Genomic DNA, 16,065 nt, shown 5'->3' with positions numbered 1-16,065 from the left:
AAAGATCACAGAGGACATCTGCAAAAGACTATCACAACCTGATTGCAGTCCGCTGTCATTCTCCAGCTTTTCTCCTTCCCAGCTATGTCAAACAGCCCCGTAACAGTGCTGGGGAGCCTCATAAAGCCCTGTGGAAAAGCTCTAGGGATGAGAAGAGTCAGTTAAGTGATGCAGATCATGACAAGGCAACAAGCAGCCTGTAAACCTCAACAAAGTGATCCTAACTTCTGCTTGGCAGCCAGGTCTGCTCCTGGTCCATCAGGGCATCAGCCATCCCCACTGCTTGCTGCACTTCTCCACGGGGAAGTCTGAAACTGCCATGGGAACTACAGGTCAGTAGCCCCTGAAGGAAACATTACATGACATGCTCCTGCACATCATCCAACTGGAGAGAAACAGAGGTGACAAGATAACACTGAAATGAAGTCCCAGTGGGGAAAGAGAAATTGGGGAACTTGTTAAAAAGCTTGCTGCCATCTGGAAGGCAGGAAGAGGCACGGTTCTGTGAAAGTGTGGCTTCTCTAGGGAAAGTCTGTCTGCTTGCAGCTGGCACTGCAAGACGAAAGGATAAGGACTAGCTGGTAGGCCTGCCCAGCCTGTGGAAACTGGAACAGAGGGTGAAGGGAGGGTTGGTTTTCATTTTCATGGGACTTCAGGGTATGTAGCAGAATCTAAAACAATCACCTTGTGCCAGTTGTTGTCCTTGGCATGAACAGTAACTTTGTGGCCCAAAGGGTGATACAAAGGAGAAACCAGAGCACATTGGGCTCTTGATTTACTAATAGGAGTCTTTTGTGCTGTTTATTGGTTCAGAGCCATCTCCGAGGTCTTTACCCTTTATGCCTTAGTTACTGCGAAACCATGCGGCCTTCCTTGACTATGCATTTTATCTTACAGAATGGTAAGAACTGTTCTCTTTGAATTTTCCCTAAGCTCCCATCACTGATCTTAAATCTGGGGCATGGAGAAGGAAGAGGAGACCTATGCCATGGTAACAGATGCCTTTGAATTAGTAATTGGTTTTCTAGTAACTGATAGTTTCTGCAGTTCAGCCCAGTGAACACCAGCTTCACACTGGTCTTCTCTTAAGGAAACAAAGTACAAAAGGCTTTTGCTTTTGGTTAGTCATGTAAATCCTCCGATGAAGCCCATTCTAACAGAAGGGTAGTAAAAGGCTGTGCTATAAATAGCGTTGAGTGTTTGCCTGAGCTCAGGCAGAAATGTAAGGTTTCATGGCTCAGACTGAGAATCCCGGTTGTTTCAGAGCCAGGAGCTGACATTTGCCTTTGTGCTTGTGCTCTGATGTCTGTTTTGTTTTCTGATACAGTCATTTATTTTAAATCGGTCTGAATACATGTTACATCTTGAGAGGGAATTAGGATTCAGCACAGACAAGTCAACTTAACCATGTAATCTGGTCCAAGTGTTTTTATATATAACTTGCACATTGATGGGATTTTCTGTCAGAACCTATGGGGGAAAGAAAAAAAAAACACAGCAACAACAGGCAAGTTCAACATTATGCAGTGATCACAGACGTAAATATTCTAGGCTTCTGAGAAAGCAATAGGCAGCGCTGCATCCCTCGTGCATTTGTTGCATAGGAGCATTTCTTACTGATTTGAATGAACCTGTTCAGATGCAGTGACTGCAAAATCAGACCCTAAATGTGGCATGATAATGACTGAATTTGGTTTAATTAGAAAGATGAAAAGTTAAATTTGTTATCACAGGGAAAAAATGATGTCTATAAACAGAAGAATAGCAGGACTAATTTCTTCACTGTAAGTGCTACGCTTCTGTGTGACTTGTTATCTGTCAGTAGAAAAAACACCATTAGAGCAGAACGTGAAGGGTAGAAACTGAGAGAAATACAGAGGTAGGTCCAATATATTCCTACTATAACAATACACCAAGATTGACTAGATTCCTGAATGTCACTGTTTTAAAGTAATACTCAAACAAACCATCTGATTTTCATTACTACTATATTTTTTTTATGCTTTTTTTTTAACAGAATACATGTTTTCTGTGCTTACTTTAGGTTTTAATCTGTATCTTCGCAGACATAATCAAGGTCAGATTTTTTACTGAGACACATTGACTGTGTTTATTCAAAACTATTTTATTGCAAAATTTGGTTTTCATCTTTACAGGTGATCAAATGTAGCAGGGCAGGAATGAAACAGATATGCTTTACATGACACACAGATTTGGTGTAATTTCTGTCCTTAATATACTATTTGCTTGTTTCTACAGATTGCCCTGCCTGCTCTCAGCCCTGAGCAAGGAGCTCAGCACAGCTTGTTCCCATGCTCTTGTAGCTTGTGGCTGGAGAACACCATGTAAATATCCCACCAGTTCCACTGTCTGATATAGCACAGTATCTGTAATGCCTTCACTACTCCAGCATCTGCATTACAGCCTGAACAGCATAAACTTAGTATTCCTGTGAGATAGAAAAGTGCCTCTATCCCACATTACAGATGTGAAAGTGAAGTATATGTCTTCATTTACTTCTTGAAGCACTCTGATACACAAAGAAACCTCAAGGAACCACCACCCCATGAAGCAGGCAAGAACATCTCTGACAACATGACTCCTGGCTGCCCTGAGTTTAGCGGCCTCAACATCTCCCATCACTGCACTCCTCTACAATGCTTTCTGCACCTGTAACCAGTCAAATTCTGCTTATTTGGGGCTTCAACTTAGATCTTCACTCAGATCTGAGTTCACTCCTCTGTCCAAGTGGCCCATGAATTCCAAATGACACCAACAGCTGGAAGAAGGGCCCGTCCCTGACTCTCACCACAGTGCACAGGTTGTTATCAGCACAGACTATCTGTTAGTCTTTGGAGTAGCAGCAGGAGATATACTTCAACAGGCTCCAGTCTTTTCCTCCTTGCACTCGTCTTGTTCTATTTAAAATGGTATCTAGCGGTTCCATTTCTGTCTTATCTTTTAAAACAATCATTCTTCTTAAGCTAGAAGAATACACGTAGCATTCAAGGATGAGTCCTCCTCATTAGTCAGAACAAGAGACCTCCTGTTCCCAGCATCTGAGCATCTCAGCCAAGTGCTCCGGGCCTTCACAGAGTAAAAGGTGACATGTTGTTAAAGATGAAGCAGGTTCTTACTCCTCATCTGCCACAGCAGCAGCCATGGCTGCTGAAATAACCCCTTGCAGAAACGTTTGAGCCTCTCTTCCACATCCCCCTTGGGGCGCTGTGGAATGATTTTAATTGGAAGCAGATGTGCAATGTGGTAGGTAGGAGCAGGCCTATGCTCAGTGTGAGCTCCTAGAAAATAATTTCTGTATGATCACTTCAGAAGGGAAAAATACCATGATTCATGGGAGATTGTTTAAAATGAGACTAATAGGCACTCAGAGTCAGTTGCCTGGTCAGTATTCCTTACCAATTATTAGGAGTCAAGAATGTTCTTTCACTTGATAACTTAGCAGAATGGAGCATTCAACTTCAGCGAATGGCCAGAGGGAGATTTCCAAGCCATTATTTCAGTTGCAAACATTTTGGAGATTCCACTTTTTTAGTAAATGGCCACGAATATCACAGAGTTGTGCTATTGGGATTGGCCTGGGTTTCAAGTGGCAGGGACCGTTAGCTGAATAACAGAAACTCAGCATCTTGATTTCAGAAAGGAGTTTTTGTCACTTTTCTCAATTTTTTTCTGTCACAACAGATCTGCCACCTACTGTAGCCTGGTTTCACGGAACAGCCACATCACACATCTGCAGTTTCCAAGATTCATATGGTTGCTGTACATTTGCTCTACACTTCATTGCAACACCTTTGCCCCTCAAGAACCCAGTAGCTGTGCTTGGACACAAGCAATGCAATCACCAGGCAATCTTCTGCAGCAGGGAATAATTATTCAACAACTCTTTTACTTCCAGATGTGTAGGGTAAAGCACAAAAGTGCAACAGGGAACATAGGCCAAGAAGGCCTGAATGTAAAATTGCTTGTGCATTAAATCATGGGGAAAACCTTTTTTCAGCCTCATTCCAGCTACTGGAAAGAAATGTTATGCTTGTACAAACATAGAGTCAATGTATACCATGTCACCATGTCCTGCTCCTTGCTTGCATAATGAGCTTTCTCATGCCTTTTGTTTTGTTGCTCCTCAAAAATGTTTGAGCAGATTTTATTTCAGTTCTTATTCTGTCAGGTTCGGTATCTAAATAGACAAGTAGTAGCATGGGGGAGGCTTTTTGAACCTCAGTTCAATGAAGAAGATAAATGCGAAGGTTGCAACCAAACTGATGCAAGTGCAAAATGTATCTTTGAAACGCATGAAATGTAGAGAAAGTTGCAAAACAGAATTCTAAAAAATATCACTTCACATTCATAGTAGTCAAGCCCCAGGTTTAAAGGCAAGAAATAAAGCTTTCAATGGCAGTAGCGTTTTCTAGTTGTTATGCCAGAACTGTGGCTCCAGAGTTGATGCATGCCAAGAGAACCAGCTTCCCTGCTGGCTTCCTGACTAGGAGAAGCAGGAAGCAAAGGTGATTTGAAAAATAGAACAAAACCCAGTCCATTTCCATTGTCTTAGTGACTTAAAAGCCAGGCAAACAAAACCTAACAAAATAAAAACATGCTGACGAAACAGAAGAACTGGAAGACCAAACCTCACTCAGATTTGTGAAAGCCCTCCCCTTAGTAGCAAATTCAATCTAGTTATTTGGTGATGCTATTAGTAAAACTGCTACAGGCATTTCTACATTAAAATGAAACTGCATACATGTGCATGTACTTTGTGCTATTCTGGGGACATCGTTCCCTGATTCTTGCTTTCAAAAGCCTCGTATTTTCCAGTGCACTGAGTAGATCGACTCTATCTTTAATTCAAACATCAAAAAGTAACCTCCACATTCATCAGTGAAAAGTGACAACCGATTTTATTAACTGTATTCATTATAACACGTAATATGACAGTGGGAATGTTTTTCACTGTAAGATTTTTGAATGGAAAAAAAGTGCAGTTAGTCTGAGTTCCTTACATTCATTAGAAGCAAGACTACTGAAACCATCAACATTTACAATGACACATAAGCAAACACCAGAACCAGTGCCAATAAATACGCAGAGTAACAAAATAAATATTTACAGAATTAAAAATAAAACAAACATTGATTAATATATCCTCGTGAATTGCCAGGGAAAAAAGTCATCTATTGCTATCAGTTACGTTTTCCACATGTTAAGAATACAGTGATTTAAGGAGACACGTATTCATCAAAGTTTGCAGAGGTGGAAAGGAGAAGATACGCCTAACAATCTGGTACAGAACCACCCCCTGGAAGGTTCTGATCTTTCACTCTGAAGAAGCTGGTGCACAGCCTAGTCAGATCATTGGCAAACCATTTAGGTAAGAGCAGGGAGGTCTGGCTTTCCACGCTCATTATCTTGAATCGGTCACATGCTGCCTTGCTGGGGGTGGTCGACAAAAAATACAGGGGAAAATTGTAATAAGCAATGATTTGTCAGCTGTAACACATCCAGTAAAAACAGATGAAGTGACTTCTAACAGGACACATCTGTCCCTTTCAGCACGTAGGAAGCCCCACGAGCATCAGTTTGTCAGATGCAGCGTGGAGCAGTCCCTGCTACGTTTTCCTCAGGCACACCATGATATTTAAGCAGAGCTGAGCTGTGATAACAGACTGAGGAACTTCTCTATTTCCTGGACTTCCTGAACCTATGTTTTCCACCAACCACCTCCATATCTCCTTCTCCCTTTCAACAGAGCCACAAGCCACAGCACCAGAGCTTTTCTGAGACAGACTGCTGACAAACATAGCAAGGAAAATTCGGATGGGGCTAAACTATGGGATCTCTGCTCAGCCTTAATACCAACCAACACTGCTAACAGGGCCACTTATTTCAGTGGGAACACTGGTGGGCAGAGCTGTTGCTTGCCATCTCACAGCAGAGCATTTACTTCATCTTTACATGAAGGCAACAGCTTTAATCATGCTTTCTCTTTTGGAAAGCAGGGTAACATCAGGTGCTGCAGAAAGGTGCATGCCTCCTACCTAGAATTTGGGGTTGTCTCATCCCACTACATTCCCTCCACAGCTTGTCCTTGGCCATGAGGGCAGCCCCCACCACCCTGCCAGGGCACATATCTTTGCACATCCCTGATGAAATGACAACCAAACATACCATGCAGTGGTCATGGGCTACAGAGGGTGTGGAAGTATCTAAGCTAAGTGCCTTGCTCCCCCAGCCCATGGGGTACAGGTGGGCTGGGCCAGACCCTTGGGTTTGCTGCCATGAACTGAGAAACATCACCAGATGCATAGCTTTTACACTATAAGTCAGGCTTAATTCAAAGCAGAGGTAGCCAATGTTCTTTTATGAGCATATTATGTTCAAAGATTCCAGTGCCTCTGCATAAAGAGCCCGTGGAAGCAACCTGATACTGAAATAGCAACTGTTTTGATGCAATATCATCCAAAACAATAAAAATCTGTTCAAGTTCTTGCCATTCAATCTGTAGGCATTGCTTTCCCTTAAAACAAATCTAAGATGTTGCTATGAAACAATTAAAGGAGGCATAATCAGTTACCATATTAAAAAAAAAAAATAAAACAAGAGCAAAGACATCATAAGCAGGGATTTTAGTGCTCTGGAAAGGATCTGGTCCTGTTTTTGCCATCAGAAGTTAAATTAAGGAAGACAGTGATTGTGTTAACTGCAATTTAAACATGCTGAGCACTGGCCGTACAGAAGTGGCTGCTTGTTAAAACAGAAAAACAACAGAAAGACATGTTTTGCATTCAAATCAGTGGAAGTATAACTACACTAATATTAAAGACTGCACAATCACCCAAATAATGTTTATCTATCTTCTAAAAAAGGGAAGACTTATTTAAGAAACACTTCCTGTTTCCTTCAAGATTAAGAGATTAAGAACCTTCTCCAGCTCCTATTGGAGTCAGTGGAAGCTTTGCCACAGCAGAACTTAGCTTGGCTTAGAAATAGATCGTCAGACTGTGTTGGCAGATGCTGCTTTTCTGGCTCTGTGGCCATACCTGCATTAGCTTCTACCTCAGAGCATCACTTGGATGTGATATTACAGGCAAAGCAATCTTCCTTTAGCCACTGCTGTTAGAATTCTTAACAGAACCGTTTTCACTTGCTCTGTGAAGTATAGAACCTTTTCCCCTCTCCAGTACACCTTTGGGTCTATTTATTTAAACATATATAGAAAGGAAAAAAGAAAAGCAGCTCTTAGCAAAGATAAAAAAAATCTGGGAACTGCCTCCATAACAAACAGCCTCCAGGCTTTTCCACACGTGTGACATGCATCCCTGCTAGATTGGATAAATTGCGCACAACAGAGAAGTGGAAGGATATGTGCCACTCTGCAAAATATCACTCAGCATCCTCACCCACGTGTATGAGATCACACAGCACATTTTAAGTATCTGTGCTGCTTGTTCTGAAGGCAAATTCATTTTTTCCATACAAGGAGTAAAGCCCTTTTGAAAACCACATTGGCAGCAGCTCCTCCTTTTGAGTGATGGAGGGGTAGGGTAAAAATCTCCATTTCCCAACCAAGTGCAGTATAGTTGAGTGAGAACAAGAGACAGGGGGGGGGGAGGGGGGGATTGGAGAAGGTGTTCCTAGGCAATAAGCTTGGATGGAGAAGCTCCCCAAGGTAGGAAGAGATTTAACAATTTGCTTTTGCAGGAGAAAAGGCCCCCAGGTTGTGGCTTGAGTGGTTACAGCTCTTTGCATATGGCATATCCCTTTGCATAAGGCAAGTTCTTCCGTTTCCCTTTACAAGTAATGGACTTAGAAAACACCTAATCAACACTGACCATTCCAACCAAGATGCTCACATAGAAGACAAGATGTGAACTAAAGACGATCTAAAAAATTTCCATGAGTCAGACTAAAAATCAGCTACCTCTGAAAGCAATCAGTGCGACAGATTTGGATGCTTTCTGCCCACAGCAAACAGCATGTGAACCATCAGAAGGGAAACCCGCAGTGGAAGGGAGGGATGCTGCACGGGGAGCAGTCCCAGGCTACCAAAGGACGAGTGGCAGCAGCTCTCAGATGAGTCAGTTGTTGTGCAGTTCTGCCAGGACAAATAGGGCTGTGTCATCGTAATGAAAATGTAAACAGAGCAAAACAAACAAAAACAAAGCATAAACCAAAATCAAAATAAAAAAGGGAAAAGCCAAACTTAGAAAAAAAATACTGCGGAAACTGTCACGTGTAAGCTCTGCCAAGAGTCAATCCTGCAACATCTTTAATTGTTGTCAAATTGGTTTCTGAGACAGAAGCCTTAGCCTTTCATATCGATAACCATGAAAATACATTTCCAGGCCACCTTGCCTGAAGTCCCCTATTATCACTGTTAGATAACCATGTGCCTTATAAGTGGCTATTGTTACCGTGAACTGTCTGTACCATTATCTTGCTGAAAAGCCTTTTCTGAAAGTAGTCCATTAGAGCAGGCAAAAAAAAAACCTCAGAGCATGGCCACGTAGCAGAATCAATGGCTCCCTTTGATCTGCAAGCTCGTTCAGCACTACAGATCTAAAAAACAACTGGGGTTTGCTTTGCTAAGCAAAGCCCGTTAATTTGGCTCATCTGATAGCACTGATAGCATCTTACTGAAAATGCCATCTGTATCAGATGTTTTGAAGACTTTGGTGCAATACTCGCTTAGCTTAGATAAATAATTTAGTAAGAGATTCATTAAAAAATAATCAGTGAATTAATTTTCATAGTGTACATCTGTGCACGTAATTTTTAAAATTCAGTCCTCTACTACCCTGAATGATGGTAAGGATGTTCACAGTGGATGAAGGAAGTGCTGGTGATTGATGGAGTAATAATGAACATAGATGTTTCTTATTCTAGTCATGTAATTTCTTCTGAAATCTGTTACATGGATTTGAGTCCTATTACTGGCAAGAGCAAAATGCACTACGGGTAACGTAAGAGCCTTTATGTCTGGTGCAGGCCACACGTATAGCACAGATAACTCCTATTGTAACAAAAGAAGTCCACAAAAACATCATTTCATGCTAAAAAAGGGAAATCTCTTGTGCTGATATATATAGGACAGGAATGTATACCACTGAAATCACAGTAGATAGCTAAAAACGCTACACAATATATAGAAACAGCCTAAGAACATACAAATCAGCAGTGACCTGGAAGTGCAAAGAGTATATAGAACTGATGCCAAGTTCTGATCTATAAAATCCTTTATGAATGACATACAAGCTGGTAATTACAAAGCATCACTTGGACCACAAAACAACAAAGAAAACAAGTAAACAAAAGTATTCTTTAAGGAAATTGAAACTGTTACAGAATGGGGAACGTTATCTTTGGGACTCAGAACACTTCTACCTCGATAGCTACTGAAGCCAGGGAAAATATATGCCTGAACACAGTAATATAAATAAGGATGCAAAGCACCACAGAATGCCTCAGGACTTCTACCTCCATGTGTCTCAGCCTTTAAATCCAGCAAGCCATTAACTGTTTGTTATTAGGCATCTCACAGTATTTTACAGGAATCTTTCAGGAACTAAATACAGGTGTAAAGAAAACCTTTGAACTTCCTTTCAGTGATTGTTTCAGGCATTGTGCAGAGTTATACAAATATTTCCATAACAATTGAAAGCCCTAGTAAATATTACATTTTCAATTACCTTTTGGAAGATTAACATAGATGGCTTAAAGACAAAAGTGAGTTTTATAAATATAAAGTTAATCCGAGCATTACATTGTATTTTTCTCTCACACGACCATTACCCTGAATCAGTGTCAGCGTGTCGCAATGATTCAAAACACTGACGCCCTACCACAGTTACTTTCCCATTTTCCTTTTAAGGATATGATTGTCCTTAAAATATGTACACAGCAAGCAGCCAAACGAACCACCAAGGGATCTACAGGACATACTTACACAGGGACATGACAGAAATGACCAGAGAGCACCTGGCCTGGCAGGTGAGCACAGATGTGCTCCCACCCCATGCTGGGCTCCAGCCCAGGGCTGCCCGCTCCGCACCGCAGTCAGCACTGAGCAGCCAGCATGCAGGGGAAGGAGGGAAAACAGGGCAGAAAACAGAGAGAGAAAATGAAGGGCAGCCAAAGCATTTTAATGATCTTGTTAGTCAGTAGGTGAGAGGGAGCTAGTCTACTGTTAGTCAATCGGTTTCTTGATACATACACGCCACAACGCAAACGAAATGCATACAAGGAATAATTTGCCACAGACAAGTCCTGCAGAAATGGCAGCTGATACCTTCCAGTGATTCAAAGAAGCACCACTGATACTCCTGCAATCAGTGCTTCCAGTTCTGTGTATTACCCAAGCCCACCGCATCCTCCCTCCCTCTCAACTTCCGGTACCCTATAGAATCTCCCTGTACAATCTGTCCATCAAACACAATGGAGAACTATGATTTTAGCAGAGCTGTCATGCAAGGAAAGATATGCTCCTTATAGTCACATGGAAAAGAACAGAAAAAAGGATGTTAAGCTTAGGGCTGAACAGTAGGATAACATTCAACGCTCTGTACATCCAACCTTTTGAGGGTATTTTAGCTTTAACTTTCTAAAATGCATAAGCAGAGTTAGGCCAAATGCAAACCTCTTTCTCAGGCAATCATCACCAGCGTGTTGTGAAACAGATTGGTGGTGCATCCCCTCAGTCTGCATGTAGGAGTGTGCATGCGTGGCCATGTTTGCACAGGTGTGAGAGTGCAGGGTGCGTGTCTGCCCGTGTGCATGCACGCTGGGAGGAGGTGCGCTCTGACTAGGCATGCATATGTACAACGTGTCTGTGTGAGTAGGCATGTAGAAACCACACGTATGTATGTTACAAGGGAGACATACAAAATTATCTTCTGTGAAGTGTATTAAGGTTCTTACTCAAACCACGAAAGCAGGGACTGAGCAGAAAAGAACAATTTCTCCCTAGTCACTGGGGTGGCACAGCTTGGTGTTCCGTCCTGCAGTGACTGCACAGCCAGATGCCAGTTCTCCTCTTGTGACCATAAGGTCATCACCTCAGTGAACCACACATATAAGACATATGTTATTCCTGGCTTTTTATGGTTTATCTGTAACCTTAATATCCTTCAAATGTATATCCTGTATATTTACTTTCCTTTTTTTCTTTCTTTCAGTTTAACAAACAGTAAAACCAACTGCTATATAAGATCAGACCCATTAGCTTCAGTTACGTGAATTTAGGACTCTCTGCATAATATAGACTTATATTCTTAAAATGTATATTATTTGTAAGATACACCGGAGCATATATTTTATATTAGCTGTGGTCTGATGATTAAATACTCATATCAAAATATTTTGTAAATACATAATATTCGCTTTTAATCTTCAGTGATTTTTGGAGCTTTTTCAGTGTATCATAAAAATATGTCCTCAGGCACATTAAAACCCTATTAAATTTCTTGGAAATGTTGTCAGTGTCCACGTACAGTAGCCACTACTCAAAAACATGCTGACCATTAATACATTTCTCATAAGATCCAAGCTCATCAGACCATTTCATGGACCATTAGCCTACCATATTTCTTTTCATCTCTTTAAGTAAAATTATTATTAAGAATGAAAATAAAAAGCAACAAGAACCCAGACTTTCTTTAAATAGTCAAAAACTAATTTTATATATTTTTAAAAATAATAATTAAAAAACTTGTTTCTTTCCTGGGTTCCTCCTCTGTAAGATTTAAGCCCAGAGTAACTTTGTCTAAACCCCTGAAAATAGAGGTTTGCAATGGCAATGCTGTCAGAAATTCTGCTCTGACATGGAATGTGCCACTCGAATTAAACCAGCACTTCAGACTTACTTAACTGGGGATGCATGAGCCCATACAAAACAGAGTTTTGCTCTAATTTAAGGTACTTACACAAAGTTCTATCATTTTAGAACTGTAAAATTATCTACCTATAAAAACTAACTTCTGTTTAAACTCTAGATAATACAGACAGGTGATTTCTTTCTATAAAAAAATTTGTATCATTGAGTAAATCTGCTAAAATATGTATATATTTACAAATGGCAAGCAAGTTATTGTATAAATGTGAACAGTGTGTATATATTGGCATTTAGTAAATTGTTTCCCTGAACCTGATTATATGCATTATTGGACAAGTATTGATGTAAACATCTGAACCTACGTCAGGTGTCTCTGTTACCCAATTACATTAGAGCAGATCAAAACGAACCAAACAGACAGACAAACAAAAATAGATTTTCCTGTTGGACAAATCCACCTAACTCCTTAATTAGCTACTGCACATAAGTCAATCAAGTCTGCTGCTGAGCAGTGCTCTCATTCCTACATCAGGTAAAATACCTGTTAGGTTGTTTGTTTTTTGCTTGGTATTTTTCTCCAACATCTTGCAGACCAAACACTACTTTTGGCGCCAGGCACCCTCCCCCCACTCCTCCCCAGGAACAATTAAGAGATAAGTGTAGTGGGGAACCTCTTATGTCGCTCCTTTCGTAACTCTTGCTCCCTTGAAGAACATGTGGCACTGCTTTGCATGAGGGAAGATACTCATTTAGGTTCATAATCCAAGTTCTGCTTCCACAAAGGCATGTTAAAATGAACCTCCCCAGTACTTAGTGCTGCAGAAAAAAGATACAAATGTAAAAAAAAAAAAAAAAAAGTGCTTGAAAAGTTGTCTTCTTGTATTCAGCCATACAGATTCAGAAGTGCAGGCCTACATAGTATAGTGAGATAAGCCTTTTAGGTTCCTCCCTTCAGGCAATGCAAAATTAACACACTGTTTGTGGCCTCCTATGCAGATTTTCACATACTGATCCTGCCGTCTATCTTTATGTCCACCTGCTCTTCAATTACTTTTTGGCACTGTCCTGGTATGTGGCAGCTTTCACCGTCGTCCCTGCTAAGCCCCTGTTACTGACTCGGCGTACTAGTACTTTAGAGACAGGGATTTTTGTTCTGTGCATTTCACTTTTGGCCAGGTGATGGTGTGCAACGTGATGGCTGTTACTGGTATCTGTTCCATGGCTAGCAGGATGCGATGCAAGGTGTTTAATGCTGATGGGTATTTTGGAGTCCTTCACTGTGCTTGAGGGCGTTTTCAGTGAGCACGTGGTCGTTATTGGAGACACAGGCTTGGAGCGTGGCGTACAGGTGACCTCTTCTTCTGGAGGTCCTCCTGGTGGGTTTTCATCAGGCTCAGCATAGAGGTCATAGAGTGCATCCCCACTGTAGCTGTCCCTGGGAAGGGTCTCCTTCTGGATGCTTGTAGTGCTGTCTTCTTCAGGACCAGGGGTGGTGGAATCCCAGTAGCCCTCATCACTATTTGGGACACCTTCGTGCTGTTCCTTCTCCCTGCCCTTCTGCTCCTCTTTGTTGTTGAGGTGAATGGGGATCTGGTTGAGGCCACCACGTTTCACCACCATTCTGTTCTGGGCCCCCTCAGTACCTTGGTTCTCCTTCAGCTCCTCGGCTGTCTTTGTCCCTCCTCCACCTCCTCCTCTTCCTCCTGTCTTGGTCTCTTCCGTCTGTGACAGCATATCCCAGAACTCTTGCAGGTAGGTATCATCCACCTGGTCTGGGCTGGCCATCTCCTCCCCTCCTCCTTGATAGGCAACCATGGTGGGGTGCTTCTTGGATGCGCCCAGCTTGCTGGCCCCGGGGGTGCTCTTCTCGCAGCCGCCACTCCCGCTGCCCACATCCTCCTCCTGGTCCGCAATAATATCTCCGCAGCCTGTAAGAGAGTCAAAGCTTTTCAGTGAAGTCACGTCAGCAAACATCAAACAAATACGATCAATCGACTGCTCTGAGGGTGGATCAACAGAGGAAGGGTCAGGGGCGGCTGCCGTCTCTTGACCGCTATCACAGTGAGGTTCAACAGGGGGAATAGTCGTTATTGGAACGTCACCTGTTATGGCCGCATCCTTCGCAGTCCCAACCTCTCCTGCGCCCGGGTCCGGTCGCTCACCGCAGAGCTCCTCGAGTCTCCTTCCAGCAGCAGCAGCAGCAGGGTCCTCTCCGGAGGGAGTTCTGCCGTCCCACGACTCCCCAGCTCCCGCCTCGGGCTCCCCGGCCGAGCCACACGCGTCCCCGCCGCGCTTCTCCCGCTGCGACTCGGGACCGGCGTCTCCCGCGCCGTTCGGAGTTTCAGACAAAGGTTTCGGCGTCTCCTCTTTGATGCACTCCAAGCTGGCAGTCAGAGACCCCGGCATAATAAGACCGGACGGGATTTCTGAGGCTTCTCCCCTCTCCTCTTTGCCGTTTTTGTCCTTTCTGTGCCACCGCATGCTGCTGAAGATCCCTTTCAGCCCCTTCTTTTGTCTGCCGCCAGCCCGCTGCTCCGCGTTCTCCGCCGCCTTGCCGTTCTCCGGCCTCCCGTTCTTCCTCAGCAGGGAGAAGAAGCTGTGCGATTTGGCCACCGAGCCGCCGGCCGAGCTGCCGAGGCCGCCGGCCGCCCTGCTCGGAGCATCCTTCCCTCGCGCTTCCCCGCCGCCCCCGTCGTCCTTCTTGCCGCTCTCCAGCACGGCGTCGGCCAAGCCATCGTGCGTCCTGCTCCGCACCATCCCCGTCTTGCTCGCGCCCTTCCCCTCCCCACCTTTGCTCCTCACCCCGAAGATGCTCGGCATGGTGCCCCCGGATTTCCTCCTCTTGAACAATTTGAAGGCGGTTTTGTTAATCTTTCCCGACGGCTGCTCGGCGGCCGGAGGCTCGGCACAGTCGCAGTGCGAGTCCATGTCTGCCGCCGCCGCTCCCCGCCGCGGCCTTCTCCTCCACCTCCTCCTCCACCTCCTCCTCCTCCTCCTCTCCGCCGCCGCCGCCCGGTGCCCGGTGCAGCCTCACTGACAGCCCCGCCGCCGCCGCCGCCGCTCCCGCCGCCGCCCGCCTATCTCCATGGCAACCCGGAGGGGGCTAAGCCGCTTTCCTCCGCCGTGGGCCTGCGCCAGGCCGCTGTCATCCGCCCTCAATCAACCTGAGCCGCCGCAGCCACGCCGGCAGCGCCCCTTTCGTCCACCCCTCCCCAAATGGCTTACATAACTTAACCCGTGTGGTCCTGCGCGGCTCTCGCCTCACGCGTCCCGCCGGGCGCTGAGAGAAGCCCTGGTGCCGCACAGCCTCGCGTCCCTTTTCTCTCTGCGGTGCTCGGGACCCCTTTTCCCAATCGCCGCGTGTCCCCATCGCCGGTGGCTGGAGGGGAGCGGTGGCCGCTCACCCTCTTGCTGTGGGAGGTTCTGTGGGCTGGTAGCCCACCTTCCAGGCCTTTACCCACACCCCCACATCCACCTCGGGTGGTCACAGTCCCCACTCGTGGCCACGGTCCGCTGCCACCAGCAGTGGTGGCATCTCTGGTGAGACCTAAACACAGCCTTCCAGTACTTGAAGGGACCTTACAAGCAGGAGGGGGCTGTCTTTTTATGTGGTCTGATAGTGATAGAACGTGGGGGCTTGACTTTAAACTAAAAGTGGAGTCATTTAGGTTTTATGTTAGGAAAAAGTTCTTTGCTCAGAGGGCAGTTAGGCACCAGCAGGGGCTGCTCAGAGAGCCGTGGGTGCCCCATTCCTGGAGGTGCTCAAAGCCAGGTTGGATGGGGCTCTGGGCAGCCTGAGCTGGTGTATGGCAACCCCACCCATAACAGAGCTGGATCTTGATGATCTTTAATGTCACTTCCACCGTAAGACATTCTGTGATTCTATGAAATTAACCTGGCCTGACGTGTTCTTCTGGAAGTGGCCCCCAGCGCCCTGCTCTGTGTCCTTGTCTTGGGCAGGGGTTGGGCCAGTTAATCTCCAGAGATCCCTGACCATCCTGTGACTCTGTGATTCAGAGTTCCAAACTGGTTTGGTGGCGCTACCACTATCAAGGCAGAGCAATTTTGAATTGAGAGCAGTGCACCACACCTGGCTGTGGGAGAGCTGCTTTCAGCTGAAGCTGGTATAACCTACATAACCTGGTTGTCCAGTGACCAGTGTACAGAGTTAGTCTGGGGCCCTCCAAACAGAAACAATCCTCTTGGCTTTTAAGCAG

General features: G+C 44.6%; 1 protein-coding gene across 1 annotated transcript; it reads right to left on the bottom strand.

Annotated features, from left to right (window-relative positions):
• Positions 1 to 4,900: 4,900 nt before the first annotated feature.
• AMER2 (APC membrane recruitment protein 2) lies at positions 4,901 to 14,805 on the bottom strand. The gene is made up of 2 exons (XM_048933675.1): positions 13,951 to 14,805; positions 4,901 to 13,776 (listed from the first exon to the last, which is right to left on the bottom strand). The coding sequence occupies exons 1-2, from the start codon at positions 14,774 to 14,776 to the stop codon at positions 12,896 to 12,898; spliced, it is 1,707 nt and encodes a 568-aa protein (XP_048789632.1). The 5' UTR covers positions 14,777 to 14,805; the 3' UTR covers positions 4,901 to 12,895.
• Between the last annotated feature and the right edge of the window lie 1,260 nt (positions 14,806 to 16,065).

This window comes from Lagopus muta, chromosome 1 (genome assembly GCF_023343835.1).
Source record: "Lagopus muta isolate bLagMut1 chromosome 1, bLagMut1 primary, whole genome shotgun sequence".
Classification (NCBI taxonomy): Eukaryota; Metazoa; Chordata; class Aves; order Galliformes; family Phasianidae; genus Lagopus; species Lagopus muta.
The sequence above is the reverse complement of the archived record's forward strand: the minus strand, read 5'-3'. Positions and strand labels throughout refer to the sequence as shown.

What these genes read in the sequence shown, in the direction of transcription:
- AMER2 (XM_048933675.1), bottom strand. Translation starts at nt 14,776, where the DNA reads ATGGACTCGCACTGCGACTGTGCCGAGCCTCCGGCCGCCGAGCAGCCG. An exon ending in GAAGGATGCGGCCATAACAG is followed by an intron (nt 13,777 to 13,950) that starts GTGACGTTCCAA and finishes ACTCTCTTACAG; the next exon opens with GCTGCGGAGATATTATTGCG.